At 43.3% G+C, this 27,807-nt stretch overlaps 1 protein-coding gene across 1 annotated transcript in view; it reads left to right on the top strand.

Moving 5' to 3' along the window:
- Nucleotides 1–349: 349 nt before the first annotated feature.
- Nucleotides 350–27,807, top strand: part of LOC130120342 (uncharacterized) — a gene marked incomplete at its 5' end in the record, with an annotated part of 63,876 nt that continues 36,418 nt past the window's right edge. The window contains 5 exons of the mRNA XM_056288891.1: nucleotides 350–555; nucleotides 22,541–22,730; nucleotides 23,190–23,340; nucleotides 25,811–25,876; nucleotides 26,374–26,500. Of these exons, the coding sequence (XP_056144866.1) occupies nucleotides 350–555; nucleotides 22,541–22,730; nucleotides 23,190–23,340; nucleotides 25,811–25,876; nucleotides 26,374–26,500 (740 nt within the window). The remainder of the gene's footprint in view (nucleotides 556–22,540; nucleotides 22,731–23,189; nucleotides 23,341–25,810; nucleotides 25,877–26,373; nucleotides 26,501–27,807) is intronic.

Here is a 27,807-nt window from a genome sequence, read left to right as displayed (position 1 = left end):
TATATTGTTTATATAAAGGCTTCAAAATTAAACTGAGACTGATGAAAAAAAATCCTCGCAGCAGCTTGAAGTTAACACTTAAAGGCTATAGCATTGAGAGTCAGTAAGGGTTTCAAATGTAGGGTGACAAAGTCAAATAGGAGACCTTATCTATGAAAGATAAAACATTTTTTTTCTAAGGAGCCCCAAAAAAATCTCATAGCCCCCCTAGTCAGTGTAGTCTAGAGCTGGGTCTGTGTGTAGATCAAAATCATCATCTACTTCATCATCATCTTGATCATATTCGCTATCACTTTCTACATGCTCAGAAGCAGAGGACCAGCCTGGATGTTTGGAAGATTTGGAAAGCATTGCGGTGCTCGAGGGGGAGTCATGGCTCTTTGTGCACCCTTTTGTAATCGATGCCAACTTCAGTGACGAAGAATTCTCCTGGTACAGAAATGACTCCGAGGTCCATTACTTCAGCTCCTCTGAGGAAGAACGGATCCATCACCATGGACCCGTGCTGTTTTTGCTCAACCTCACTCTGGATGACTCCAGTCTCTACACCACCAGGTAGGGCAGAGAAGTGAGTCAGTGTGTGAGTGAGCAAGTGAACGAGTGAGTGAAAAAGAAAAGTAAGAGCATGAGAGGAAGAGACTGAGACAACAAGGGAGGGGGAGTGGGAGTGATAAGGAAAGGAGACGCCAGCATGAAGTGCTATTAAAAAACCTAACCTTGATCCAGCGGCACTCAACAACTATAGGCTGATATATATCCTTACTTTTCAAAAAAAAAAAATAAAAAATCATGGCTTAACAATTTACCACCTTTATGTTCAACCACTATATTTTTGAACCCTTTCAGCCCATGTTTAAATATTTTCACTCAACTGAAACCACACTGACTAAATTGGCAAATAAACTTAGGCTTGCTGCTTTCATGTGCATGGCGAGGAATTTGAAGTGGTTGGTATTTGTCAAAGTTCAAAAGATTCACATTAAACGGTATCATCATCACAACATAAAATAATGTTTCTGCTGCATAGTCAATTAATTTGAAGTTTGGAGCTCAAATCTAGAGCGTTAGCTAACATCTATTTGTTGCCTAAACATATCATGATTTTAGTATTATCAGTCAACATGTTATCGTAGGTTACATTACAGGGAAATGCTCCCTGAAAAGAGTAAAGTTGATATCAGGTCCTTTTTTAAGATGAGTCCGTCTAAGTACTAAGTAACATGATAATAATGTTTTGTAATTGTGACTACTTGAAATAGGTTAAAAGCCAATTATAGTACACCAGTATGTTAAGTAGAGGCTCTGTAAGGAGGATAAGTATGACACAAACACTACTATGTGAAAATAGAACTATTATATTTTTTTAAAAATAAAACAAAATCCACCTGTCGACATTTCACTTAGATTGGCTAAATGAAAAAAAAACTTTTTTGACCCTTTTAGAATAAAACAAACCAACTTACATTTGTCCCTTTTGTTTGGCAGATACCAACCAAAAATAAAAAATAAATTGTCCCCCGGGTAGTGTTATATTTTGAATTCTATACATTTTCTTTAGTCCTTATTTCCTCTTTGAATGCAAGTTTAATTTTTCTTGAAGAAATTTAGTTCAGTTCAGTCAAGTCCCCCCCCCCCCCCAACTACGTAGTTTCAGTTCACCTAGGGGCCCCATATATTTTTTCTTAAAGCTTATCTAATCCAAGTGGAGAATCCGACGTGTCCAAATCCATGGAGCGGCTCCTCTACTCCTCCATACGCGCCATCTGGAATTGATGTGATTTATGATGTTTGTTTTTCTTTCCCTCTACTCCTCCATACGCATCATCTGTGATTTATGTAATTTATGATGTTTGTTTTTCTTTCCCTTTTGTATCTGTCCAAGTCAGAGAGTACTGCTGGCGTCGTGTGTGACTGCCGCTTCCCCCTCTTGTAGCCCCCCTTCCCATCCACCCCTGTATGTCTGTGTTATGTTTATCTGTCGTCTTGTTTCACCTCATTTACTGTAAATCGACTTTGAGTATTAGAAAAGTGCTATATAAGTTTAATTTATTATTATCATTATTATTATTATTAGCAGGGGCCATAGTTGTGCCTCTCGCTCGCTGAAAACCCCCAGTCGTCATCTCAGACATCGACCATACAAAAAGCCTACTTGCATATGGTACAGTTGACATTACAATAAATATCTTTTTTTTACCATTTGCAAATTGTTTGCAGTTATCTCATAGTCATTCATCACTCTCCTACTAATTTAAATGTTCACAAAACCAGAACCCAAAATTTGTCAGTGACTAATAAAGTAAAATCCACCAGACAAACGTTTCTGAAGCAACAAAACTTCACAATCAAATCTCTTATAGTAATTTTTACAGTGTTCTATTACACTAGCGCATAACAGCATGTAATGGTTGTTGTTTGTTTTTTTTCTTTCCTTTCACGGTGATGAAAATAAACATGAGGTACGTTTAGTTTAAGCTAGCACAGAAAAAGTAACGGGAGGATAATCATCAAAGACGTCAAATTCTAGTCCTCTGTAACCTTCTGGTGAACAACAGAATACCAAAACACGGTATCTCTGTCCTGAATAACCTCTCCATTCTTCAGCTCAATCCCACTTCTAGCACCAATGTGGCGAGCCGGCGTGTAAGAACGAGTTGAGAGGCAGAGATCTCTTCAATCGCACCTCCCGTGCTCCATACACCGCATGACCCCGGGAGTACACTTTTATTCACACCAGCCAGAACAGACCAGAACTGACAACACACAATGATGTTGATGTCCCAATGCCCCGATATCACAACTGGTTTCACCAGTCTGTCACGGTCCTACAGTCAGTCAGTCAGTAAATGGGCTTCTACGTAGTCCGAGTCAAACTCCTGAACAAACAACACAACAATAACCACAACATGAACACAACATTATTAAAATACAATTTAAAATGTAACATTAGCAGTCCCGGTGGCGCAGTGGTTAGCGCGGTCACCTCACAGCAAGGAGGTCCTGGGTTCGAACCCCGGGGTTGTCCAACCTTGGGGGTCATTCTGATTCTGATTCTGATCCCAGGTCATCCTCTGTGTGGAGTTTCCATGTTCTCCCTGTGTCTGCGTGGGTTTTCTCCAGGTACTCCGGTTTCCTCCCACAGTCCAAAGACATGTAGGTCAGGTGAATTGGCCATAATAAATTGTCCCTAGGTGTGAATGTGTCAGCCCTGTGCTAGACTGGCGGCCTGTCCAGGGTGTCTCCAATGACTGCTGGGATAGGCTCCAGCATCCTGCGACCCTAAGTGGGATAAGTGGCATGGATAATGGACATTTGCAGTCCCATCAGCCATTGCGCTCCCCCAGCGCAGAACTGCTGACAGTCAGAGCGACCACCTGACTGACCGCCTGACTAGCTTAACGCTAGCTATCTCCATGCTAGTGTTACGGGTCTTGGATGGCACGTTGCTGCCATCTGTTGGAATTTGGGTGGTGCTGCTTTGTCGGCTGTGTGTCGTTGTATGGGGGTTGATGCTAGATCCAACGGGGTGTAGGCACGGAAGTAGCCGTGATTGGCTGTTGCGTCGGCCAATAGACAACGCAGAACCTCGAAGCGCACTGACTTGAAACAAACGATGCACACTGAAACATTTAGCTAGCTAGTTTACAACTGACCTTAACATTGCCAGATCGTACTGTAACGATAGGTAACGTTAACGCTCGCTAACAATGGAAATTCAAAAAGAGTTTAAACCCTAACCCTCACCAACAACCAATCACGTCTACCTCCATGCCTAAATCCCGTTGGATCCAGCATCAACCTTGTAGCGGCATTGTGCCCTGGATTTTGTGTGCCCCAGAGGTTGTGTCCGAGTCGGATAGAATTAGTGTATCAGCACTCATGAGCAAGCCTGTCAGTTTTAACTCCGAAACATGGTGTCAGAAGTGGGATGAATGTTAGCGATGCTTACCCTTTTCTCCCAAGGAGACATGAATATTAGCTTACCAGTTTAAGTGTGGTAAACTTAACGTTGGAGATTATAGGGGAATTATCAGTCTACGTCACTCTAACGTCACGCAGGTTCTACTGCGCATGTCGGCTGCAGCAAGAAGGGGCTGGCATCATCATGTCGTGTTGTGCGGTCGGTGGCCAGAATCGTTTTGACAAAGAAAACAAAATGCTCAAGTTTTACTGAATGATTTTACCGAATGATTTTACCGAATGCACACTTATTGTAAAAAAAAAAAAATTTCTATTATTGAGATTAATTCAGCATTCAATTGTTTTAATGTAAGATACAACTCCAGGCAATGCCAATTTATTACTATTTGTTTCACAGTACACCTTTTTGACTTCATTTTTGCACTGTTCACTATACGAAACCACAACATTTCTTTTGATTTTTGCACATTCATAGTGGAAGTGGTTCTTGCACTTTGCACAGGAGATCATCTTCCCGATCTCTGGCCTTTCACAGTGGGAGCAGACTGTAGGTGCACGTATGTTTGGGTCCATGCTGCGGGTTAAGAGTTCAGGCAAAACACTTTGTTTGAAGAACTGTTCAGCAATAGGCAAGACTGTTTACAGCATTTCTTCATCTCTGGCTAAGCGAGTGATCCTGCTCTGTCCAAACCACAAAGTCGCAGTACTGGATGTCACATACAAACATGAAGCTGAACTTGGTGGTAGTATTTATGGTTCTTCTTAAGGCGTAATAATTTGTCTAAGCAAAACTGTGTCCTCGCTGCTTCCTGTCAGACCATCATGGTATTTGTATGGGCACCTGACCTCCACAGTTCCTCTCCCACAGCAGGTACAGTTTGCCATTCCATCTGGTGATGCCCCAAGATGCGCTTTGTCTGGATGCACAACAAGACTGTAGAGTTTCACGTCGAAGTTTTGCTGTTGTGCTTACTGCTGTGTATCGTTTTCTGGCTGTGTCCTTATTCTTTCTTCCCCAATCTATTGCATTTACATGGGACAAGTCTTTGTCGTCGTAGTGCATTACCTGTTTGACTAAGTTCGTTTTAGCTGTCTCGGCTCTTACATTGCAGTGCATACGTCATGTACGGTGGTGCTAGTTATCCATCCAGCTGTGTGTGTGTGCCAAGCCTGGGGTGGAGCCTGATCTTTAGCGATACGCTCAAGGTTTACACACTGCTCCTGTGTTAATTCCTGCCCCAGTTTAGAAAAGGTTACTTTACTCTTCCCCTGTAATTCACTTGGGCAGACGCCTCTCAGATTGGCGTCATACCTACCAGTGGCTCCAGCGGGTCTCCATTCTCTTTGTCAGATTCCGATGCGGAGTCGGTGTCACTGCAGTCCAGGCTACTGAGCACAGCTGCCTTAGGTTCCAGTAGTTTCAGTTTCTTTATGTCTTCATCCCTCAGCTCTGAATACATAATAAAATAGATGTTAGATAATGCATGAATGTAATTGTGTGGGATACAATGTGGTACAATCAGGGGTGTAGTGGTAAATACAGAGGTGGGTAAACTCTGTTGAGTGCAGAGTTTACCCACCTTGTTTCCTCTCATTTATTAACACAGTTGATCAGAAAACAAGTGAGTAAACACTCAGCCTCATTTAAATACGGTGGGTAAAATGAGTTTAGCTGGGTTTACCCTCCACTACACCCCTGGGTGAAATATGTGTGATATAATGTCTTTACATGAAGCAAATTCATTTTTTTTAATAATCTTTTTATTTGGAGATGTTAATGTAACCTGCACGACAGGGGAATGGGCCTATGCTTGCGCAGGGACAGTTTACAGTCTAATGTCTAAGTTCAGTGGAGATTGGTGTAGGTTTTTTTCTAGACCGGATTCTAGTACTCACCCCAAAGACAACACACACACTCGTGGGTATAGTTTACAATAAAAAAACCAATTTATTTCAACAGTTCAAAGTAAAGTTATTTCAATATCAATACTAAATTAGATGTGTTATATATATATTTTACTCTATTATACTTTTTAAAAGTTCTTCCTAATATTCTATTTATTGTCTATATCTATCTATATTCTATTTTATACGCTTCTAATATATTACTCATGCAGCCATATTCTACACTAACAAATTAAAGAAAATAATCCAAAATAAAGTATGAGTGCACTCAAAGAAAATAATAAAGAAAAGAAAAGGGGGAATGATTCAGTCTTCCAATCTGTGCAAGGTGCAATGTCCAGATCCTACCACAATCACAGGGGCAAGTTAATGTAGAGGCGATGATGATGAATCCAAATCCAGGGCGATGATGGGGGTAATCCAAAGGGGGTATCCAAGGGTTCCAAAAGGGTGTAGCAAGGGGGGTTGTTCAGGGTACTAAAAAAACAGTCAGGATTCCAGCAGCGTACAAAACACAAGAGAAAAGAGTCTTCCTTCTTCCTTCAACGGGAGATCATCTGTCAAGGAAGCTTCGTGGGAGGGATCTTTTTTGTCGTAGTTCAAATGTCCTGTAGCTCAAATATCCGTAGTTCAAATATCAATAATTCAGGTATCCATAGTCAAAGTTGTCCGTATTTCTAAATATCCGTATTTCTCTTCTCTATTGTCGACGGTTGTTTGCATGGTTTAAACTCTGTAGCTCGTGTGCCTCCTAGAGGCTACTCGTGGAGCTTACATACGTCACAGGGTACATGTAATCATGTGGGTTACATTCTCCCCCTCTAAACCGCATCAGTCTCTGCATGCGTCTAAACACTGTATGGTCTTGCAGAGGGCACTCTAGAAGAATCAGGGACATTTCTGCCCAAACTTTCGAAAAATGAGGCCATGGCTAGGACTAAAGGTCTTCCTAGTTCACCATAACAGAGTCTCTCAGGGGGATGTCTTTCTCTGATAGATCTTCTGATCGGTTCGCTCTCAGACGGGTTTCCGTCAGACAGGTCAGCCTGGCCTGTCACACCAGTGGGCGGTGCACTCTCGGGTTCAAGTGGGTTGTTTTCAGGTGAACGTCCTTCAATAGGTCCAAATTGAGGTACAACAGTAGTGGATGATGCAGGGTCTCCCTCAGGTAAGTGTCTTCGAACAGGTTGAGAGAATTCATCTGTGACTACTTCTGTCTCACGCCCAATTGGTTTCTTTTCAAGTAACTGATTGTGAACAGACTCAGGGGTATGGGGTACTTCACTAAGGAGTGGACTATCAGATTGGGAGAACTCCGACGGACTTGGATTCAACCCGACTGGGTTCAACAGTTCCGTGGCACGTGCTAGAGGGGTGGCCTGTGTGGTTGTCCTAATGCTTTGGGGAAACCTTGTGGAGATCTGTGGATAGCAATCCTCATCCTCGTCACTGCTGGGCATATCTGGGTCAACAATATTGTCGTGCCTGGTCTGCTGCGAGACTGTTTCCCTGCGTCTCAGCCTCCTTGTTGGTAAGTTTGTGTCAGGTTCTGAGACTTTATCTGTAACAGGTAGAAAGCCGCAGGGCAGAAGAAGGTCTCTGTGAAGGGTACGGTGTGGACCTTCACCCTGTTCTTGCTTGACGACATACACTGGGCCATCTCCCATCCTCTTCACCACAGTATGGACTTCCTTTTCCCATCTGTCCGCAAGTTTATGTTTTCCTCTTAAATTGACATTCTTCACCAGGACTCTATCTCCGGTAACAAGTTCTGCGGCTCTGATCTTTTTATCAAACCTGGCTTTATTCTTCTCTCCCATCTTCTTAGAGCTTTCAGAAGCAAGTGCATAGCTGTCTTGGAGGCGCTGTCGAAGATGTTTAACATACTCTGAATGCGACTTGAATCCAATTTGGTCTGGTGTAAGGCCTAGAACCAGATCAATGGGTAGTCTTGGCTGTCTACCAAACAACAATTCATATGGAGAGTAGCCTGTGGTGTCATTTTTCGCGCAATTGTATGCATGGACTAGCGGTTTGACAAAGTCCCTCCAATGATATTTATCCTTGTCTTCTAGTGTCCCGAGCATGCTGAGAAGGGTCCTGTTAAATCTCTCGACAGGGTTTCCACGTGGATGGTATGGCGTGGTTCTGATCTTTTCGGTTCCAATCAGACAGCACAACTCCTTGATGGTGTGGGATTCAAAATCTCTCCCCTGGTCACTGAGAAGGCGACTTGGAAAACCATACTGTACAATGAAGTTTTCCCACAGTGTTTTGGCAACCGTATTCGCCTTTTGGTCTTTCGTGGGGATGGCAACGGCAAACTTGGTGAAGTGATCCGTGATGACGAGGATGTTTCTAGTGTCCTTACTATCAGGCTCAATACAGAGGTAATCCATACACACCAGTTCAAGGGGATAACTGGTCTGTATATTCTCCATATGAGCAGCATGCTGGGAATTGGCTTTCCGCCTCACGCATCTTTCACAAGTCCTACACTTCTGTTCAACAGACTGAAACATCTTTGGCCAGAAAAATCTGGAACGAACAAGATGAAGGACACGCTGAGCGCCAAGATGACCGACTTCATCATGAAGGCCTTGCAATGCTCTTTCTCTGTGGCTACTAGGCAGCACCAGCTGATAGATCTGATTCCCACGATCAAGACATTTCCTGAACAGTACTCCATCTATAAGCTCTAGTCTATTCCATTCTCTAAGGAGCAGCTTGACTTCTGACAGTTCAGAGGACATCTCTTGAAAAGTGGGTTTTCGGTTTCCTTGAATGAAACTGATCACACGTCTGATAGATGGATCCTGTCTTTGAGACTGATACCAGTCATTGTGAGTCATTCCAGGGAGGGTGCCTTGTCCAGAGAACACAAAGTCATCAGGGATGGCAGAAGCATCTAAAGCTAAGGATTCGGCAAGAATGGGGAGTTCTGGCTGCAAATAGTCAGCCAAAGTGGTCACAGAGTGGCGTTGACATAAAGCAGACAGCATGTCACCAGAAACAGTTTTGCTTTCTCCATCCAAAACCCTTTGCTTCAGCTCTTCTATCCTCGCTTTCTCCTGCTTGAACTCCTCATCTTCTTCTGACGGACTCTGGGGTCTTCTGGACAACCCATCGGCATCTTGATTGCTGATCCCAGCCCTATACTTTATGGTGAATCTGTAGGTTGACAGAGCGGCTAACCAGCGATGTCCTGCTGCATCAAGCTTTGCTGTGGTCAACACATAAGTTAGGGGGTTATTGTCTGTTAAAACCTGAAATTCTGTTCCATAGAGGTAATCATGGAATTTCTCACAGATGGCCCATTTCAAGGCGAGGTACTCTTGCTTGTGGGCAGGATAGTTTTGTTCACTTCTGGATAGTCCTCTGCTGGCATAAGCTACAACCCTCAGCTTCCCATCGTGTTCCTGATAGAGCGCAGCACCGAGACCATCGCGGCTGGCATCAGTATGCAGGACGTAAGGAAGATTGGGATTGGCGAAGGCAAGAACAGGGGCCGAAGTCAGTTTATCTATGAGAGTTCTAAAAGCAACGTCACACTCTTCAGTCCACTCATTTCCAAAAGGTAAGGTGGGATTGATGGAAGTCTTGACCCTGTCCTTCTTGTAAATCTTCCCTCTTTTCCTTTGAGCAACATAGCCAGCAGTTAGAGCATTCAATGGCTTTGCTATTTTAGAGTACCCTTCCACAAAACGTCGGTAATATCCAGCAAATCCTAGGAAGCATTTGAGCTCTTTTCTGTTGGTGGGTTGAGGCCATTCTCTCAAAGCAGAGACTTTGCTTGGATCTGTGTGGACTCCATTGGCATCTACAACATGGCCAAGGTATTTAACAGAAGTCTGGAAAAAATGGCATTTTTCAGGGGACAACTTTAGGCCATAGTCTTTGAGCCGGTTCAACACTTTCATCAATCTGGCCTCGTGCTCTTCTAGTGTGTCAGAGAAGACAATCAGGTCATCCAGAAATACTAGTACTTCATTGAGATGCAGGTCTCCAACACATTTCTCCATCAGTCTCTGAAAGGTGCTTGGTGCATTTGTCACACCTTGGGCCATACGATTAAACTCATAGAAGCCTAGAGGGCAGACAAAAGCGGTCTTGTGCTTATCTTCCTCTGCAACTTCTACTTGATAGTAGCCTGACTTCAGATCCATGACAGAAAACCATTTGGCTCCACTAAGAGCAGAGAAGGTGTCTTCGATGTTGGGGAGAGCATAGGCATCTTTGATCGTTCTCATGTTCAGCTTCCTGAAATCTATGCAGAGTCTTATTGCACCATTCTTCTTCTTGACAACTACAATGGGGGAAGCAAATGGAGACTCTGACTCGCGAATAATTCCAGCGTCTAGCAGCTCTCTTAGGTGTTGTTTGACAGCTTCTCTGTCAGAGGGATGAATGGGTCTGGGTCGCTCTCTAAAAGGGGCCTCATCCTGGAGTCGGATGCGATGTTTTACTGCAGTCGTATGACCATGAGACAAGTCATCAACAGCAAACACCTCTGGCATGCTGTTCAGCTGGTGTGTGATCTGTTTTTTCCACTCTTCTGGAATGGGGGAATCTTCCAAATCAAAGTTGGTGGTGTTACTCTGAGACTGAGGGATGTCAGGCACAGTCATATTTTGGGATTCAGACGGCATCACATACTGTGCTACCATCATTTCAGCTATCACCTGCCTTGGATGCAGTGTGACACTACGATCAGTCACATTTCTGAGAATGACAGGAATCTTGTTTAAAGATCGAAGTGGAGTTTCTATCAAGGAATTTTCAACGAACACTCCACCAGGTAAGGAAACGGTTTCAGGGGATTCGACCACGAAAAGGGAACGTGGGAAATGTTTCTTCACTCTGACATCTCCAAAGACAGACGCTTTTCTTCCTGGTGGAATGGTGACAGGATGGCGTCCATGCAACTTAACATGATTGGCTGAAATCTCTTCCTGATGACTTAGGGCAACATGCTGGAACAGCAAGATACAGTCACTATTGATATTGGGCCTTTGTAAGAATTCTCTTCCATGCTTTTCTACGCCACCTTCATATAATCTGTCAAGGACATTGGTTCCAATCAATAGGGGAATCTGAGTGTTAAAATGGCAATTTGGCACAATGAGAACTAATGAAGAGACCTGTTCAGCTACGCCAGTGATGCTGCTGGGGAAGGAGATGAGGGCTTGGATATAACCCTGGTAAGGAACATGTTGGCCACCTGCACCTTCTATCTGGAAAAGAGTCTGAATGGGCTGGATGGGGAGGAACGATAAGTGGTTCAAGTAGAATGTCTCTGAAATGGTTGTTACTTGGGAACCGGTGTCAAGGATTGATTCACATTCTATTCCTTCAATGGAGACAGATGCAGTGCAGCGTGGCCCTACAAGTTCACAGGGAAGGGATAGGCTATTTTGGTATCTTTGTATCTATTTTTTCTTGTCTGGGTTCTATTCATAATATCATTAATGGGTTTGGGACTGTTATGCTGGTACTTAGCTCCTGAACGTCCCGAAACAGGAGCTGCTACTAGTTTAAAGGCATGGAGGTGAGGGTATGCGTATTCCTGTGAGCTTCACGTTTTTGTCTCAGCTTGGTGTTCTTTTGATGGACAAGAGCGGTGTTGGGGGCACTCACACAGTGGGCAGCAATGTGACCATCTCCACCACATTTAAAGCAGAACCATGGCTTGGGAAAACGACGCGTGTAAATTCGAGGTGTGGAGGCATTCATGACCATGCAGCTGGTTTCAATCTGAGTTCTGTTTGGCTGTGGTTCTTCCTTGATGGACAGGGTTGCAATTTGTTTCTTTAACTCAGCTACCTCATCGCGGAGTTTCTGTGTGTCTTCATTTTTGTTTTCGGCTGGGCCTTCGATTCCATAAACAGTGTGGGCATGCACTGAAGCTTTTGAGCTCCCTAGATGTTTCTTCATCCTATCTAGTTTAGCTGAATGACGGCCTTCTTCTGTCCTAAGCTGATGAAGCAATTCAGGAAATGAGGGTGGGCTATTTTTTTTCTGTTCAAGCTGAAGACCTAAAATCAACGAGTGGTCCCAGCATCCTCTGCAGAACTGTCTTATTAAGTGTTTTTCTGAATCTACAAGTGAAGCTCCCCCTCTAGAGATGACTTGAGTGAGGAGGGTCTGAAGTCTGAATAAATAATCAGATGGCTTCTCTCCAGAATTCTGGTTTGCACTCAAGAATGCAGCAAAAAGCTCTTCTCCATCTTCTACGACTCCAAAGGCTGATTCGATGTGGTTTACGTACGCAACAGGGTTTGCATTGACACCAAGCGGTTTCACCATGTCAGAAGCTGGACCAACCAAACTCTCTAGAACCTTTCTGATTTTTTGTGAATCGGTGACATAGGTGTCACTTAGAAGCAGCTCAACTTGAGTTCTCCAAGCTTCATAATCTACTTCCCCATTTGGCTTTGGAAGCCTACCTGAGAAGGTTCGAATTTTACTTGGGCTACTGTATGGTTGTGTTGACTCATTCTTAATAACATGTTCTACTACTACGTTCTGGATGCTCGGGGGATTAATGATGTCTTCTTCAAGGCTCATTGAATTACGCATGGATGAGTGTGTGGTTGGAGCACGGTGAATGTCAGATATAGATGGCCGTCTGTTACATTCTTGGGTCATGCCAGGCGTGTGCTCAACATCAATGCTAGGCTTAGTGTCTTGCATAGGGCTGTGTTCCGGTAAAGACGTGTTGTCAGTTTTCTGTGATGCTGTAGACCGAATGCGCCTCAGTTCATTTTTTAAGATGGAGGCATAGCCTGACATGGCACTACCACCAATAGCGCTGAGTTCTTCGAGATATTGCTGGGCTAAGTCTTTGCCTATTTCCTCTTGACATATTTGTCTAATTGTTCTGACATTCCATAGAGTAGTTGGATCAACAGGGCTAGGTATAAGGCCAAGGGTATCTGGGGTTATCCTGGTGATTGACTTTTCACACTCAAATTCTATTATTACCCTACCATTAGGTTGGTTGGGCTCATCCACAACTCTGATGCAGGATGAGATCTTCCCATGTTGTTCGAAGAAGCTTATTATCGTTTCGGCAGAGCTCATTTCATTGACACCTTCAACTAATAAGCAGTTTTGTCCATGGACTTTATACTGATTGCAAAGATCCATATTGACTGTGTTATTTTCAAAATAAAAATATATATAATCAAGTATTTTATAGAGAGGTGTGGTCAGTGGGGTAGTATATGGCCTGAAACGCTAATTAACCAATCTCCTGGCTGGCTCGCCAACTTTCTGTAACCTGCACGACAGGGGAATGGGCCTATGCTTGCGCAGGGACAGTTTACAGTCTAATGTCTAAGTTCAGTGGAGATTGGTGTAGGTTTTTTTCTAGACCGGATTCTAGTACTCACCCCAAAGACAACACACACACTCGTGGGTATAGTTTACAATAAAAAACCAATTTATTTCAACAGTTCAAAGTAAAGTTATTTCAATATCAATACTAAATTAGATGTGTTATATATATATATATATATATATATATATTTATTTTTTTTTACTCTATTATACTTTTTAAAAGTTCTTCCTAATATTCTATTTATTGTCTATATCTATCTATATTCTATTTTATACCCTTCTAATATATTACTCATGCAGCCATATTCTACACTAACAAATTAAAGAAAATAATCCAAAATAAAGTATGAGTGCACTCAAAGAAAATAATAAAGAAAAGAAAAGGGGGAATGATTCAGTCTTCCAATCTGTGCAAGGTGCAATGTCCAGATCCTACCACAATCACAGGGGCAAGTTAATGTAGAGGCGATGATGATGAATCCAAATCCAGGGCGATGATGGGGGCAATCCAAAGGGGGTATCCAAGGGTTCCAAAAGGGTGTAGCAAGGGGGGTTGTTCGGGGTACTAAAAAAACAGTCAGGATTCCAGCAGCGTACAAAACACAAGAGAAAAGAGTCTTCCTTCTTCCTTCAACGGGAGATCATCTGTCAAGGAAGCTTCGTGGGAGGGATCTTTTTTGTCGTAGTTCAAATGTCCTGTAGCTCAAATATCCGTAGTTCAAATATCAATAATTCAGGTATCCATAGTCAAAGTTGTCCGTATTTCTAAATATCCGTATTTCTCTTCTCTATTGTCGACGGTTGTTTGCATGGTTTAAACTCTGTAGCTCGTGTGCCTCCTAGAGGCTACTCGTGGAACTTACATACGTCACAGGGTACATGTAATCATGTGGGTTACATTAACAAGTGTAAAATACAATAGGCATGAAATTAGACTACCTCCATTTTTCTTTTACACAAACACCCCAATCATGTATCCTTGAAATTAGTCCTTTAGAATTAAAAGGGATCTCTAGCATACCATCTAAACCTGAGACTGAAGATAAGTTTGGAAAGTTGGGGTCATGGCTCTGAAGGAAGTGGCGGACTTGAAAATTTCAATAAGCTAGACCGAGGGAGCCCAAATTTGTGTGATAAGTCATCAAAGCTTGCAAATACACCGTGTATGTGCATATCTTTAAATTTAGAAATGCATCGTCTTTGCCAAAAAGAGAATGCAGAGTCTCATCTAGCTGGGGGAAAAAGGTGATTATTGCATATAGGACTCATGCTAAGACAATGTTTGAAACCAAAGTTCCGTCTAAATTGAAACCATATCTTAAGGGTATCGATGATGACTGGGTTGGTAGTAAAGTGTGTAATAGAAAGAGGAGAGCTGGAAGTGACCAGGGCTGTGAGAGATGATAAGATACAAGATGTAGCCTCAAAGTCACACCAGTCTGTATCTGGCGAGTGAAGCCAATACATAATTTTTTGAACATTTGCAGCCCAATAGTAATAGCAAAGATTTGGAAGAGCTAAGCAACCCTGTAATTTAGGCCTTTGTAGTAATTCTATATGTATTCTAGGGATCTTATCGCTCCATATGAATGAAATGAAAGCCTTATCAATGGATTTTAAAAAGGGTTTAGGAAGATAAAGTGGGATACATTGAAACAAATAAAGGAATTTGGGGAGTACATTCATTTTAATACAATTCACTTTTCCTGCCAAGGACAAGTGAAGGGACTTCCACTTTTTCAGGTCTAGTCTGACTTTCTCAAATAAAAGAGAAGTTTTCCTGTTAAAGACTTTGCATGTCTCTCGTGATATTAATGCCCAAATATTTAAAGTCATTTCTAGACATTTGGAACGGTAGGGCATTATCTTGTATATGAAGAGCCAAGTCATTAACGGTAACTTTCACTTTTGCCAAAGTTTATTTTGTACCCAGAGAATGTACCGAAGCTCTCCACAGCATGGATAATGTGAGGTGTGCTTAGAACTGGATCTGAAACATATAATAATAAATCATCAGCGTATAAAGACAACCTATGCTCTATTCCTCCTCTATGAATTCCACTTATATATGGTAATGATTTAAGTGTAATGGATAAGGGCTCTATAGCTAAAGCAAATAATAGTGGACTGAGTGGGCAACCTGACGGGTCACTCTTGACAGCTGGAAGTGTTGTGATTGTTTACCATTTGTAACAACTGAGGCTTTGGGTGAAGTATACAAAAGCTTAATCCATGAAATAAAATTAGGACCATACCCACAGTTTTTTAAACAAGTGAACAAAAATTCCCATTCGACCCCGTGAAAAGCTTTCTCTGCATCCAGTGAGATGACCACCTCTGGTACCTCACTGGATGCAGGAGAGTGAATAATATTCAAAAGCTGATGGATATTTGTGAATGAATGTCGCCCCGAAATGAAGCAGGTTTGGTCAACAGATATCACTTCATGCATTGTGGTTTCTAAGCGTAAGGCAAGAGCTTTGGCTAGGATCTTCACATCACAGTTTAGGAGAGAAATGGGTCTATATGAACCACATTCTGTGTTATCTTTACCTGGCTTAAGCAGGAGAGTAATTGATGTTTCGGTCAGTGTTTGTGGCAGTGACCCACGAGACAGAGAATCATTAAACATATCGAGTAAAATTATAGACAATTTGTTAGAAAATGTTTTAAAGAACTCTATTGGGTACCCATCTGGGCCAGGTGTTTTACCACTTTGCATCGCCATTATTGCATTAATGATTTCTGTCTGTTGTAGTGGGAGTTCAGTCTCAGTCCTATGAATTGCATTGATAGAAGGAGCCTGGAGATTATCAAAAAAATGTTCCATATCAATATTGTCACTTATTGCTTCTGACGTATATAGGTTTGAGTAATATGAGGCGAATGTTTCATTAATTACTTCTGGGTTAACAGTTAACTCCCCATTTGATTTCCTAATTTGTGGGATCTGACGAGCAACCGCTTGGCACTTAAGCTGGTGTGCTAAGAGACGACCAGCCTTCTCACCATGCTCGTAGACAAATCCACATGATTTTAGTAAGACTCGTTCTGTCTTTCTAGTTGATAACAAGTTATATTGGGTTTGGAGGTCGCGCTTCCTTTTAAAGAGCTCAGGGGAAGGGGCAGTAAAGTACAGAACATCCACTGTATCTATAGATTTAATGAGCTGGTCCTGTTTAAGCCTTTGCATTTTCTTGAATCTAGCTGAATATGACATAATCTCGCCCCTGATTACAGCTTTCAATGTTTGCCAAAGCAACGATGGGGAGATATCTTTTTTATTGAATTTGATAAAGTCATCAATTTTTTTAGATATCAATACACAAAAGGCTTTATCAGCCAATAAAGTTTTGTCTAATTTTCAAGGAGAGCTTTCCAAATTGTTCAGAGGAAATGTGATATCTAGTAACACGGGCATGATCTGATTCAATTATAGTCATATATTCAGGTTTAGTGACATAGGGGAGAAGCATTCTATCAATGAAAAAATAGTCTATTCTACTACTATACGATTGATGAACTGGGGAAAAGAAGGAGAAGGATTGATTTTGTGTAAATAAGCAACGCCAAGGGTCGACACCTCCTATCTGATCCATAAAGAGTGGCAGTAATTTGGCCACTTTTGAAGGGGTTGTGGATTTAGGATTAGAACGGTCTAGTACTGGATTAATTACACAGTTCAGATCACCACCAAAGATCAATTGTTGTGAGTTCAAATCTATTCATGAATATTTGGCCACTGAAGACTGGGCCATTTTGTCTTGTCATTAATCCACTGACCTGCGCCTAAAGCATATGGGTCTCCAATACGTATCCCATTCACCAATGTTAATTTAGTAGCATCTACTACTACTTTCGGCTGCTTCCGTTAGGGTTCGCCACAGCGAATCATCCGTTTCCATTTCTTCCTGTCTTCTGCGTCTTCCTCTGTCACACCAGCCACCTGCATGTCTTCCCTCACCACATCCATAAACCTCTTCTTTGGCCTTCCTCTTTTCCTCTTCCCTGGCAGCTCCATATTCAGTATCCTTCTCCCAATATAACCAGCATCTCACCTCCACACATGTCCAAGCCATCTCAATCTTGCCTCTCTTGCTTTGTCACCAAACCGTCCAACCTGAGCGGCCCCTCTAATATAATCATTCCTAATCCTGTCCTTCTTCGTTACTCCCAATGAAAATCTTATCATCTTCAACTCTGCCACCTCCAGCTCCGCCTCCTGTCTTTTCGTCAGTGCCACTGTCTCCAAACCATATAACATAGCTGGTCTCACAACCATCTTGTAAACCTTCCCTTTAACTCTTGCTGGTACCCTTCTGTCGCAAATCACTCCTGACATTCTTCTCCACCCACTCCACCCTGCCTGCACTCTCTTCTTCACCTCTCTACTGCACTCCCCGTTACTTTGGACAGTTGACCCCAAGTATTTAAACTCAAATCCCTTTGTCACCTCCACTCCTTGCATCCTGACCATTCCACTGTCCTCCCTCTCATTCAAGCATAGGTATTCCGTCTTGCTCCTACTGACTTTCATTCCTCTTCTCTCCAGTGCATACCTCCACCTCTCCAGGCTCTCCTCAACCTGCACCCTGCTCTCGCTACAGATCACAATGTCATCCGCGAACATCATCGTCCATGGAGACTCCTGCCTGATCTTGTCCATCAACCTGTCCGTCACCATTGCAAACAAGAAAGGGCTCAGAGCCAATCCTTGATGTAATCCCACCTCCACCTTGAACCCATCTGTCATTCCAACCGCACACCTCATCATTGTCACACTTCCCTCATACGTATCCTGCACCACTCCTACATACTTCTCTGCAACCCCTGACTTCCTCATACAATGCCACACCTCCTCTCTCGGCATCCTGTCGTATGCTTTCTCTAAATCTACAAAGACACAATGCAACTCTTTCTGGCCTTCTCTATACTTCTCAATCAACATTCTCAAAGCAAACATCGCATCTGTGGGGCTCTTTCGTGGCATGAAACCATACTGCTGCTCACTGATCATCACCTCTCCTCTTAACCTAGCTTCTATTACTCTTTCCCTAATCTTCATGCTGTGGCTGATGAACTTCATACCTCTGTAGTTGCTACAGTTCTGCACATTACCCTTGTTCTTGAAAATCAGTACCACTATGCTTCTTCTCCACTCCTCAGGCATCCTCTCGCTTTCCAAGATTGTGTTAAACAATCTAGTTAAAAACTCCACTGCCATCTCTCCTAAACATCTCCATGCCTCCACAGGTATGTAATCAGGACCAACTGTCTTTCCACTCTTCATCCTCTTCATAGCTGCCCTCACTTCCTCCTTATTAATCCACTGAACTTCCTGATTCACTATCCCTACATCATCCAACCTTCTCTCTCTCTCATTTTCTTCGTTCATCAGCCCCTCAAAGTACTCCTTCCACCTTCCTAGCACACTCTCCTCGCTTGTCAGCACATTCCATCTCTATCCTTGATCGCCCTAACTTGTTGCACATCCTTTGCAGCTTGGTCCCTCTGTCTAGCCAATCTGTACAAGTCCTTTTCTCCGCCCTTAGTGTCTAACCTGTCATACAGCTCACCATACACCTTTTCCTTTGCCTTTGCCACCTCTCTTTTTGCTTTACGCTGCATCTTCTTGTACTCCTGTCTACTTTCTTCATCTCTCTGACTATCCCACTCCTTCTTCTTTGCCAACCTTTTCCTCTGTATACTTTGCTGTACTTCCTCATTCCACCACCAAGTCTCCTTGTCTTCCTTCCTCTGTCCTGATGACACACCAAGTACCTTCCTAGCTGTCTCCCTCACTATTTCTGCAGTGGTTGCCCAACCATCTGGCAACTCTTCACTACCACCCAGTGCCTGTCTTCACTCCTGCCTGAACTCCACACAACAGTCTTCCTTCTTCAACTTCCACCATTTGATCTTTGGTTGTGTCTTCACTTGCTTCCTCTTCTTGGTCTCCAAAGTCATCCTACAGACCACCATCTGATGCTACCTAGCTACGTTCTCCCCTGTCACCACCTTGCAGTCTCCAATCCCTTTTAGATCGCGCCTTCTATATAAGACATAGTCCACCTGTGTGCACTTCCCTCCACTCTTGTACGTCACCCTGTGTTCCTCCCTCTTCTTGAAATATGTATTCACCACAGCCATTTCCATCCTTTTCACAAAATCGACCACCATCTGTCCTTCCACATTTCTCTCCTTGACTCCATACCTTCCCATCACCTCCTCATCACCTCTGTTCCCTTCACCAACATGTCCATTGAAGTCCGCTCCAATCACCACTCTCTCCTCCTTGGGTACCCTCTCCACCACGTCGTTCAACTCACTCCAGAATTCTTCTTTTTCATCCATCTCACACCCAACTTGCGGGGCATATGCGCTGATAACATTAAGCAATACACCTTCAATTTCTAGCTTCATACTCATCACTCTGTCTGACACTCTCTTCACATCCAGCACGCTATTGACACTCTTCCTTCAGAATTACCCCTACCCCATTTCTCCTCTCATTCGCACCATGGTAGAAGAGTTTGAACCCACCTCCGATACTCCTGGCCTTACTCCCCTTCCACCTGGTCTCTTGCACACACAGTATGCCTACCTTTCTTCTTTCCATCATGTCAGCCAGCTCTCTCCCTTTACCAATCATAGTGCCAACATTCAATGTTCCAACTCTCACCTCCACATGCCTACCCTTCCTCCTCTCAAGCTGCCTCTGGACATGCCTTCCCCCTCTCCTTCTCCTTCGCCCAACAGTAGCATAGTTTCCACCAGCACCCTGCTGGTTAAAAGTACCGGTGGCGGTCATTGGTAACCCGGGCCTCGACCGATCTGGTATGGAAATCTTATTTATGATCCGCATATTTGATTTGGCAAAGATTTTACGCCAGATGCCCTTCCTGACGCAACCCTCCCCATTTGTCCAGGCTTGGGACCGGCACTAAGGTTGCACTGGCTTGTGCATCCTCAGTGGCTGGGTTGTTAATTTAGTAGCATAACTGGTCTTATCACTGGGTGACAAGCTGATGTAGTAGGCGGAAAACATTTTAAAACTAAAATCAAACCGTTGTAATGTATCAGAAGTTCGTTAGCCGTCTTCATACCAAGCCGAGATGGTAATTAATGGTTGGGTAACGTTCTTCCTGCAGCCAAGCTGTACGCGCATCCCCAGTGTTTGATAACAAATAATTTCTCTATACCAGAGCTAAGTCATGGCAGCAGTGAACATGATTCCTCCTCCCACTCCATTGAAGCTTAGCGGAGACCGGATTGCTAACTGGGACATTTTCAGGGCAGATTTTGAGGATTACAGTTTAGCGACGGGACTGCATGAGAAACCTGCGGAGGTCCAAGCAGCTACTGTGAGGAGTCTAATGGGCCCTGAATGCAGGCATTTGTACAAGCACAATCTGGGGACAACGCCTATGTTGTGCTAGTATGACATGGCAAAGGCTGTCACTACACAGAGTGATTCAAGCCAGCATAGCCTGGGCTGCTGCCTTATGCAGGAGGGTCCCCCTGTCGCATTCGCTTCGAGGGCCCTCATACCAACAGGGCAGAATTATGCGTAAATCGAAAAGAAGTGCCTCAGCATTGTGTTTGTGTGCCAGCGTTTTCACCATTATCTGTATGGACGCAACAGCATTACAGCAGAGACTGATCACAAGCCCCTCATCACCATATTCAGCAAGCCCCTTCTGAGTGCCCTGAAGCACCTGCAGATCATGCTGCTGGCTCTGCAGAGCTACAACCTCAGAGTGGTGTATAAGCCGGGGCCAGAGATGCATGTGAGAGATACCCTCAGCAGGGCCACTGTGTCAAACACACATGCAGGGTCCATGCACAACGAGCATGCTGTCTGTAGTTTAGAGACAGAGCAGCTGGATGTGGAGCTCATCAACCAGGCTGACTACCTCAATGTCACAGGCTGGCGACTCTTACAGATCCGGCAGCAGACTGACAATGACGAGCAACTTCAGGCTGTGAAATCTGTGACTCTGTGCAGCTGGCCTGAACACAGAGATGAAACTCCACTGGCGGCAAGGGAATATTGGGCATTTAAGGAGGAGCTCAGTATTCAAAATGGGGTACTATTCAAAGGTGAAAGAGTCATCATTCCCAGATCACTCCACCCCGAAATTTTGGCATGAGTGCACTCTAGTCACATAGGGGCCGAGGCCTGTTACAGGCAAGCACGTGACACACTGTACTGGCCGGGGATGCGGGGTGAAGTCAAGGACTTTGTAGGCAAATGCACTGTCTTTAACGAATCCACCATTGAGCAGCAGAGGGAGACAATGATGTCACATGAATTGCCAACACGCCCCTGGCAGATTGTAAGCCTAGACCTCTTCCAGCATGGTGGCAAAGATTTCCTCCTGTTAGTCAACCATTATTCTGATTTCTGGGAAATTGAGCTTCTTCCAGACCTCTCAGCTGAGACGACAATAAAAGGCTGCAGGGCTCAGTTTGCTCATGACGGTCAGCCTGACCGGGTCATCTCTGATAATGGGCCACAGTTCTCATGCCACCAAACTACATAAGTACATTTCAGAAAGGGAAGATGTTACGGGTCGTGGATGGTACGTTGCTGTCATATGTTGGAATTTGGGTGGTGCTGCTTTGCCGGCTGTGTGTCATAGGGGCGTTGTACTCCGGAGGTTGTGTGCCCCGGAATTTGTTGTATCCGAGTCAGATAGAATTAGTGCGTCAGCACTCATGAGCAAGCTCGTCAGTTTTAACTCTGAAACAGCTACTATCTTCAGTCGTAGTTTCACAATCAGGAGTGTCCTTTTTCTATACGATTAAAATGCATTAAGGCATTTCAATAGTATAGTTATAAGATATAATCGTAGACAAAGAAAATAAGTTTGCAACAAATTATTTTAAAAAATCGTACAAGCTGGTCTGGGACACGTCCACTCACTATCCATGCTCACCAGCGTGTGTGTGCATGTGTGTGTGTGAGAGAGTGCGCACACAAGCGCATAACCATGCATGTTGGTGGTCCGACAAACTTAAAAAATGCCCCCGCCAATGTAGAAACATACCCTATGCCCTTAGTCTCCATTCAAGGGTAAGTTAGTCTTATTAGTTAGCACTAAACTTTACATCCAGCCAATAGGAACTGTCAATTCAGATTTGAAGTTTTTCTTCATCTGATTTGGTTGTCTAACAATAGAGTTGTTCAACGTCATTTACTGTATCTACCTGTTCTTCCTCATGCGAAAATTAAGCCCTCTGAGACTGTAATTGTGTGTGGTGTGTTTATGCCTGTGACTGCTCACATACAGGCTTTAATACATGGGCATGTCCCAGAAGAAATCACTTCAGAAATCTATCACATATCTAACCAGGTCTTCTTCCACAGGTGGGATACACCATCGGGAAGGTATTACAACTTATGCATAAATGTGAGCGTTTTCCCGGCCAACAACCCTTGGGACCCTGAACTCCTCTATTTCGAGATTAAGATCCCTGACGAGAACCCTGGTATATTATGCCCAGATGGTGTTTCACTTATATGCAATGACATGAAAGGAGAAATCACCTGGTACAAGGTATGAATCAGAACATATTGTGCCTGCCAATTCCGTTTACAGTAACTGATAATACGAATTCAGTCAGATGACAGACACACATTTGCTTATCTGTGTCTTATCTGTGTAAATTTGATAATGTAGGTGTAAAAATTGTGATGATTCAATATTGTGCACTTGCATGTTCCATGAATGTGCTTTTGCACCCTCGCAATAAGGACTTGGCAAAAGCATGATGAAGACATTGCATCTTTAAAGATGCAATGTTTAATTCCTACCTGAATGCTCAACTCCCAAGAGGGCCTTCAAAAAACACCAATGCTAGCACAGCTGCTCTGTTTCCAAATGCAGTAATTTTGTCTCTTTACTTTGACTTTAACTTTCCTTTATTTTAACAATTTTTTTCATCTTTTCGATAATTTCAATTTTTACCTTATCGTATCTCTTCTTCTTTTGGGCCCTTTCCTGCCGCTGTGTTAGAACCTCACTCTTCTTCCAGGCGAGCATGAGAAAACCCTGCGATTGAATGGTGCCACCAAGGAAGATGAGGCCATCTACACATGCATGTGCACTTGGAGACACAACAACTACACATACAACTCTACTGCCTCTCGTTGGTTTCGTTTAGAAGGTGAGAGGAGGCCAATGCTTTTTACACAAGCTTTTTTCAAATCAGATAAAAGTTCAGATTTGTTTCGCTCAGTTCTACTTTTCATTCAAACATGTACACATGTCCACAGTGTAGAAGCTACCAGCGCTTCCACAAGCTTCTGTTTACTACCAGGAAGCAACAGTAAACTGAAAAGCAACAGGTTGCTGTTGCGCGTTGAATCAGGAATCAGGAACACTTTATTTGTCATTTTATTTCATGTACTTGCATACATGAAATGAAATGAAATATCGTTTCCCCCAATCCACAGCAGTGCCACACAAAGACAAAAACACATATCCAGAAACCACAAGAACATGCATATCCAAACTAATACATATATCCAAACTAAACAAAAAAAAATCACTGACCAAGGGAACTAACGCCAGCCAGGATGTCTGTCAGAACTGCCGGTCTGCATGGGCTAGCAGTTAGCTTAGCCTGCCCCGCTTCCATGTCCTGTCAGATTGCCCTCGGTGTTTCCTCTTTGGGTACAGCTCCGGGCAGGGGCCATGGTCCTTGGGCCCACTAGACGCAGCAGACCAGGCTCCCTCAGCCAATCCAATGCCAGCTCTCCCAGCCAGACATCCTCAACACACACCTCCCCGCACTCCACACAATGACACCAAAAACACCACAGTCAATGCCAGATGAGGCTGCTGCCAGACCGCCCTTGGTGTTATCAGAACTGTCGGTCTATGTGGGCTAGCAGTTAGCTTAGCCTGCCCCGCTTCCGCATCTTGTCAGACCACTCTTGTTGTTACCTTCTCGGTTGCAGCTCTGGCCAGGGCCGTGGTCCCTGGGCCCACCAGATGCAGCAGACCACGCTCTCCCAGCCATCAAACGAAGACAAAATTTAGATGCAGACATGGACAAAGACACAGCATGGATGGTGCTGGGTGCGGCCGCCGCAAATGTGAATTCATGCCACCATCTTCCCAAGCCGGTACTGGGTGAGGCTGCTGCAAACGGGAATTCACGCCACCATCTGCCTTGCTCAGGGGCATCTCAGAGGTTGTTGAGGGACCAAGAGCACGTTAAGTTGCACACACTAAAACTGTTGAGGGGTAGAAATACTAATTTTACTCATTTTTCCAATTCTTCAGAGTTTATGCTTTTTACATTCTGTGCAGAAAGACATCTTCCTTGTTAAGAAGACAAATGAGATATCTGGATATTTTGATATTCTTAGGTTCATAGATGCTCTCCCAGAGATGTTGTTAAACACTGTAAGTTATTTCTATTTCAACACCTCTTCATATCGAGCATCCCAACAAGACAATTTGCTTGTATGAAGATGTAAGGGCCCGAGCTGGTAGGCAAGAAGAATCACAGGTAGTTTTTTTCAAAAAAAGTTTTTATTTACCCAAAACCATTGCCCCGTGATAACAAAAAGCTCTGGGACCATAAAAGAGGTCAACTAAACAGAACTTAACTCATATCATGCCAAAGAAAGAAACTGAACATAACAAACTGAACATATCAAACTGGCCTAACAAACTGAACACAAGGGGAAACCTATCTACTGGCTGGTCAGACCATTTTGAAACAAAAGGGGTAACACACAGTCAACACTCTACCAACTAAACTACAAATAACAAAAAACAGGACAATTCTTCATTAAGTTAACCCATTTAAATAGTAACAAAAGCAAAAGAACAAAATCCTAACATATTCGAAAGAAACTAACAAAATATATAAATTAAGAATAATACCCCCCCCTGACATGGCGGGTAGTTGGTAGAGCCTAACTGGTCACCCTGTATTTAACAGCTCTGCTCTGGGTCCGCGGTGGTGTAATGGTCTAAGCATTGGCTTTGTGTCGATGCAGTTGCCTACTGGGGACCAGGGTTTGCATCTCAGTCTTGTCAGATCCGACTGTGGCCGGACTCGATGAAGCAGCAATAATTGGCAACGCTGTCTTCGGGAGGGGGGCAGAGTTGGCTTGTGTTTGTCACATGAATGCGTCTCTGTGTGTGTCGGAAAAAGCAGTGGTTTGGCCTGGATTCGCCTTGTCACGGAAGTGCCGAAGCATCTCTTTCGAGACTGCCGGCCAGAGAGATGCAGTTGGCAAATACATACAGTACGAGGGTGGGTGTTTAAACTAGAATAGGGAGCGATTGGCCACTAAATTGGGAGAAAAAGGGAAAAATCAGAAATCTTTAAAAAAAAAACAGCTCTGTTCTGTGGAGCGCATCTTTTGCTCAGGCCTGACAAGATGTCCTTCAGCAGTGGCAACAGCAGTGGCACACCCAGCACTGGTAACGGAACAACCAAAAATTTAAACAAAATAAACTACAAATATGTGGCTGTGAGTGCGGCCAACACATCAGACTAAGTTGGTTCATAAAACTTGAAAAATGACAGAATTAAATCAAAATGAAGAAAAACAGAAAAGATGGAATGGATGGAAGATTCTTCATCTTTGCTTTTTATTCTTGCTGACTTTCAGAGCCCTCTTCCCACCAGCCACCACACATCTTCTACCCCATCCACAACGTTCACATCGCTGACCAAGGTACGCTTTTGGGAGTGAGGTTAGAAAGTAGCATTGCTGTGCAAGAATATACACATCATTCCTATGGCAATCCGAATGGTTTAATCAGTAAGAGCAAAAACAAAACAGCATAAATTAAAACAAATGTCTAAACATTTGTAAAAGCTTTCATAAAAAGAAACTTTTGATGTTTTATTGTGTATGTATACTACTTTGTAGTACGCATTTTAGAAAGAACAGCCTTTTTGGCTGTAACTGGATTATTTACTTATTCTTTTCATGATTATAAGAACAGTGGTGATTAGACTGGTGGGAAGTGCAACATTTCAGTAATATCATGTCCTCACAGTTTTAAGTGATTAAGCATAATGAGCTGCCAGTATTTGTGAAAATAAACCGTGAACCCTGCTGAATTTCATGGACGACCCATTTTAAATAGGAAAAACTTGGGTCAAAATCCTCTTTTTCAAATAATTCAGACATGTTAACTTGTTGACCCTAATAATATACCATTTTAGGCTCCAATACGAAGCTGAATTGCTCTGTGTTTTGTGGGATGAACGCTGATGGCACCTGTTCTGTTCAGTGGTTGATGAACGGGCAGGAAATCAGTAAGGAAGATGGATACAATGTGAACGTCAGCAGGTAAGCAATGATACCGGACCAATTCATGACAGAATATGCACAAAACACATTTTTTATGAAGTAATTTAAAAAAGTCCTTCAAAGGGTCAAATCATGATGTCAGCACAAGAATTAACATAATTATTTTAAATTTACATTATGTTGTTACATTATTCTAAGTATGTTATGCATTTGTTAGATAAATAAATCAGCACCTATATAGACGTATGTTCTTAAATAAATGTTTAATCACATTAGATTTAAGAATTATGTATATAAAATCCAGTGAGTCAAGTAAATTCTTTATGAGACAGTACAAGCCTGTTTCAAGCCATAAGCAGTCATTAGCTGTCAATAAAGCTTTTTTTATACATATATAAATCTCCCTGTCACCCTTTTTTGGGTGGTGTGTGTCTTCCTCGAGCTCGGGTTCTCTACCAGAGGTCTGGGAGTTTGAGATTTCTGCACAGTATCTTAGCTGTTCCTAGGACTGCACTTTTTTGGACAGAGACCTCAGATGTTGTTCCTGGAATCTGCTGGAGCCACTCTCTCAGTTTGGGGTTCACAGACCCTAGTGCTCCTATTACCATTGGGGCTACTGTGAATTTTACCTTCCACATCCAATCTAGTTCTTCCTTCAGCCCATGGTATTTGTCTAGCTTCTCTTGCTCTTTCTTCCTGATGTTGCCGTCACTTGTGATTGTTACATTGATCACTACTGCTGTCTTGTGCTGCTTGTCGACCACCACAATGTCTGGTTAGTTAGCCAGTCCCTGCTTGTCAGTCTGGAACTTGAAGTCCCACAGGATCTTAGCTCTGCCATTCTCGACCACCTTTGGCGGTGTCTCCCATTTGGACTTGGAGACTTCCAGTTTGTATTTAGTACAGATATTGCTGTATGCTATCCCAGCCACTTGGTTAAGCCTTTCAGTGTATTCTTTCCCAGCTAGCAATTTACACCATGCTACTGAGTGCTGGACTGTCTCAGGGGCATCTCTGCACAGCCTGCATCTTGGGTCTTGTCTGGTGTGGTAGAACCCTGCCTCAGTTGATCTGGTCCTGAGTGCCTGTTCTTGCGCTGCTATAATCAGAGCCTCTGTGCTGTCTTTCAGTCAAGCCTTTTCTAGCCACTGGTAGGATTTCTTGATATCAGCTACGTCTTCTATCTGTCAGTGGTACATCCCATGGAGGGGCTTGATTTTCCATGATACCTCCTTATATATATGGCGACGCAGTGGCACAGTGGTTAGCGCGGTCGCCTCACAGCAAGAAGGTCCTGGGTTCGAGCCCTGGGGTAGTCCAACCTTGTGTATATATACGTATATATA

Source organism: Lampris incognitus, chromosome 11 (assembly GCF_029633865.1).
Source record: "Lampris incognitus isolate fLamInc1 chromosome 11, fLamInc1.hap2, whole genome shotgun sequence".
NCBI lineage: Eukaryota > Metazoa > Chordata > Actinopteri > Lampriformes > Lampridae > Lampris > Lampris incognitus.
Note: the sequence above shows the minus strand (reverse complement) of the source record. Positions and strands in the feature narration are given on the sequence as shown.